At 42.9% G+C, this 3,091-nt stretch overlaps 1 protein-coding gene across 1 annotated transcript; it reads right to left on the reverse strand.

Moving 5' to 3' along the window:
* Positions 1-373: 373 nt before the first annotated feature.
* PIN4 (peptidylprolyl cis/trans isomerase, NIMA-interacting 4) lies at positions 374-2,566 on the reverse strand. Its single transcript, XM_083371879.1, has 4 exons — positions 2,416-2,566; positions 1,745-1,818; positions 812-931; positions 374-554 (listed from the first exon to the last, which is right to left on the reverse strand). Exons 1-4 carry the CDS (start codon positions 2,453-2,455, stop codon positions 396-398), a joined length of 393 nt encoding a protein of 130 aa, XP_083228005.1. The 5' UTR covers positions 2,456-2,566; the 3' UTR covers positions 374-395.
* Positions 2,567-3,091: the final 525 nt, after the last annotated feature.

Raw genomic sequence — 3,091 nt, forward strand, 5'->3', positions numbered from 1 at the left:
CTTCATTTTTGACCGGTGCAACGCACAATTATTGCCATTGCTCCGACAAAAAATAATCCCCAAGCAAAACTGTGTAACCAGGAAAATGCAGGATAAGTACATAAATGCATATGCACGTTTCAGCTTTTCTTTTGTTTGGATAGCTGGGGTAGATGGTCACCCAGACTCAGTTTCCGTTTGGGGCCACAAGTGGGTAACAAACTACTTTTTTATTTCTGTGCATACTGTGTCCCAAGACAAGTGACCTATTTAATGCAGAATAATGTCATATAGATTGGAGCAAGTTGATCTTTCAGCCACAACACCCCTTGAAAGAAAAGCCAAGTCCTTTTTGCACGCTTGACTAGGAGAGAAAAAAATGAGTCAAAAACTCCTGACATAGCGTCTAATGTTTATTATTTTCGCCCTTCCACCATGATTATGTGATATCCAAATTTGGTTTTAACAGGGGGGTCAGTGTACACCGGTTTGTCCATGCTGCTGACGGGCAAGGCAAACGCTGCATCCTGGAAGGGCCCCACCATGGAGCCTCTGCTCATCCAGCCCAGATCTCCCTGGAAAACAAGCACAAGGGAATGATTCAAAGGACAGTGAAAATGACCTATTCTGTAAATCATTTGCTAGAATATTCTATATTTACATGCATTATTTCTGCATTTCAGTTCTTAAGTAACTTAGGCAACCTAAGTTTGGGCAAAACAAGAGGAAAGGTAAAGTGATTAGTCATGCAACTGGAGAAAACGCTTTATTCGTCTTAAGAAATGATTCTGCAAATGCTGTTGCTCTACTTTGGAGAAACAAAAGGACATACCCCTTGTCTGGCTTTGTCTTCACTATACTGCACAGCTACCTCACTGAAACGTACTCCAGCTTTGAGTTTCTCCAAGGCTTCCAGAGCTCGGCTGTGTTTCTCACACAGAATATGCCTTACCTAAAAAAAAACAGTCCAAAACAAACTAGATACATATAGAGAGGTCCTTCCACATTTAGCTTAAGAATATTCATATAGTTACCTTTCTCAATACTTGGTAAGCCAAGCCACAATATAATTTTCCTTTTGCTGACTAATTCTTGACTTGATGCAGTTTCTAGTGCCCTAATTCAGTTTCGCAAAGATGGTGAGAGGCTAAGAAGAAAGCCATTTTAATCCAGGGTAATTGATTTCTGATTGTCAAAGAGTGCCTTTGAAGGCAGATAAAGATTCAAAATTTCATCTTCTTCAGATAAAGACTGAGTAATAAACAACCAGAAATTTGATTTAGCGGAACTTTATTTGGCAATAGTATCTGATTTTTCTCTCATCCCAAAGCATTGTTCAGTTATTGTTTAAATTTTCATATAAACATGCAGTAAAAAAGAGAGACCCAGCTTGGTGTAAAAGAACAAAAAGTGCATGAGTTCTACTCCTTTCTTAGACACAAAGAACGCTGGGTGATTCTGGACCAGTCCTTCTCTTTCAGACACTCTTTCAGGAAGTCATGACCAACTACTTCTGAAAAAGTGCTACCAAGAAAACTTGCGGGGAGTTGTCTCTAATTTTATTTACTAAACATAACCATATTAACACATTTGGGATATTGAGCATTTGGGGGGCAAATCCAGATCTCTGCCACTTTATCTCTGGACTTTTTCCCCTCTCTGAATTTTTTTTTTTGCCTTTGAGAGAATGACGCTTCATTCTACTCTCACACCCTGTTCGTGACTGGAATGGCATCCTCTCAGAGTGTGTGACCAGATGACCCACCTTCACGGAACTGCCCCCTCCTTTTGGCCCTTGCGCTTTCTTGTCAGCTGTGTCACTGCCCGAAGATGCTCCTCCTTTAAAGACACAAGAAGGGAAAGCAAGTGAATACAGGTGGGGAGTCTGATTGCACCGCCATCGGCTGAATCCGATGGGCACGGCTGGACTAAATGTTTTGGGCTCCAGGCTATCATTCCTCACCTGGTGGAATCAAGACAGCAAGCAAAAAATAAAAATAAAAGTCAGATCAATCATGCTTGTCATCCTCTGGGGCTTCCACCCCATGCACAAGTACCCATAATGACCATTTCACTTAGCATCCAGCCTAAAAGGGACATTTTTGACAGAAAAGCTTGTTCCTATTTTGTGAATTTTGGGCTGTCCTGATGGGACGAACGGAAGCCCTGCACATCCCAGCTGACTGCTTCTACCTTCTATATTCGATGCTACAAAAAGGGTGCAAGAGCGATGCATTTGTCCCAGCTAACCAGCGCGAGCCCCAATTCCAGGCAGAATCTGCAAGAACTACAACTCCCACAATTCCTTGCCTGGCCACCTTAAGGCGAGACCGCTTCATGCTGGGCGAGCAGAAATGGTCGGCTCCTCTCCCACTGGGAGTGGGAAGCGAAAACTGGGAAAGGGAAGAACTCGGAGGCCCCGGTCCCATCTCTCACCTTTTGCCGCTTTGCCGCCGCCCTTCCCTTTCGGAGGCATCTTCACGGGTTCTTCCTGCTTTTCTACAGCACGGAGGGGGAGTCGCTTCCCTATGACGTCACCGCACGCGACTGGGACAAGCAAGCCCTCCACGGCGCAACCGTCCTAGGGGATGCCCGCAGGCAGAATTTAATTACTAAAAAAAAAAAAAGGATCTCGGCGCCCGAGATTGCAAATCCGCTTCTTGTCCCCATTGATTCAGAAAAGCTTTTATAATTCAAATATTCCAGTGGTCGATCCCTCATTACAGGGCTATTTTTTTTTCTTTTCTTCTCCTAGTAGGGCATTACTGCTATTCCATTTCAGAAGTGGGACGCTGAGAGGTTATTTTTTAAAATACTTTCCCAAGCTTTTGAGGAACGGAACATACGTCAGAAGCTAAGTTTGGAATTTTTGTAAAAGCCTCCCGTTCCCTTCTCACTTTCAAGCGATTGATCTGGATTTGTTTTGCTTTTTTTTTTTTGCTCTGACCACCACAAAAGGTTTACTCCAAATTTGAACGTTTGAAAACTTCACTCTTTTGACACCGACCCCACAAACTCATATTTGTTGCAATGTTGCAGAAATTTCTGCTTCTAAATATTGAGCATCTCAATATTATGAAACGATGTGAGGCCATAAAAGAAATATCTCCAG

Source organism: Vipera ursinii (genome assembly GCF_947247035.1).
Source record: "Vipera ursinii genome assembly, chromosome: 12".
Lineage (NCBI taxonomy): Eukaryota > Metazoa > Chordata > Lepidosauria > Squamata > Viperidae > Vipera > Vipera ursinii.

Excerpts from the sequence above, each read along its gene's own strand:
- PIN4 (XM_083371879.1), bottom strand. The coding sequence starts at position 2,455 with ATGCCTCCGAAAGGGAAGGGCGGCGGCAAAGCGGCAAAAG. Across the intron at positions 1,819-2,415 it reads CGGCGGCAAAGCGGCAAAAG|GAGGAGCATCTTCGGGCAGT; the intron begins GTGAGAGATGGG and ends GTGTCTTTAAAG. Across the intron at positions 555-811 it reads AAGACAAAGCCAGACAAGGG|GGAGATCTGGGCTGGATGAG; the intron begins GTATGTCCTTTT and ends CTTGTTTTCCAG.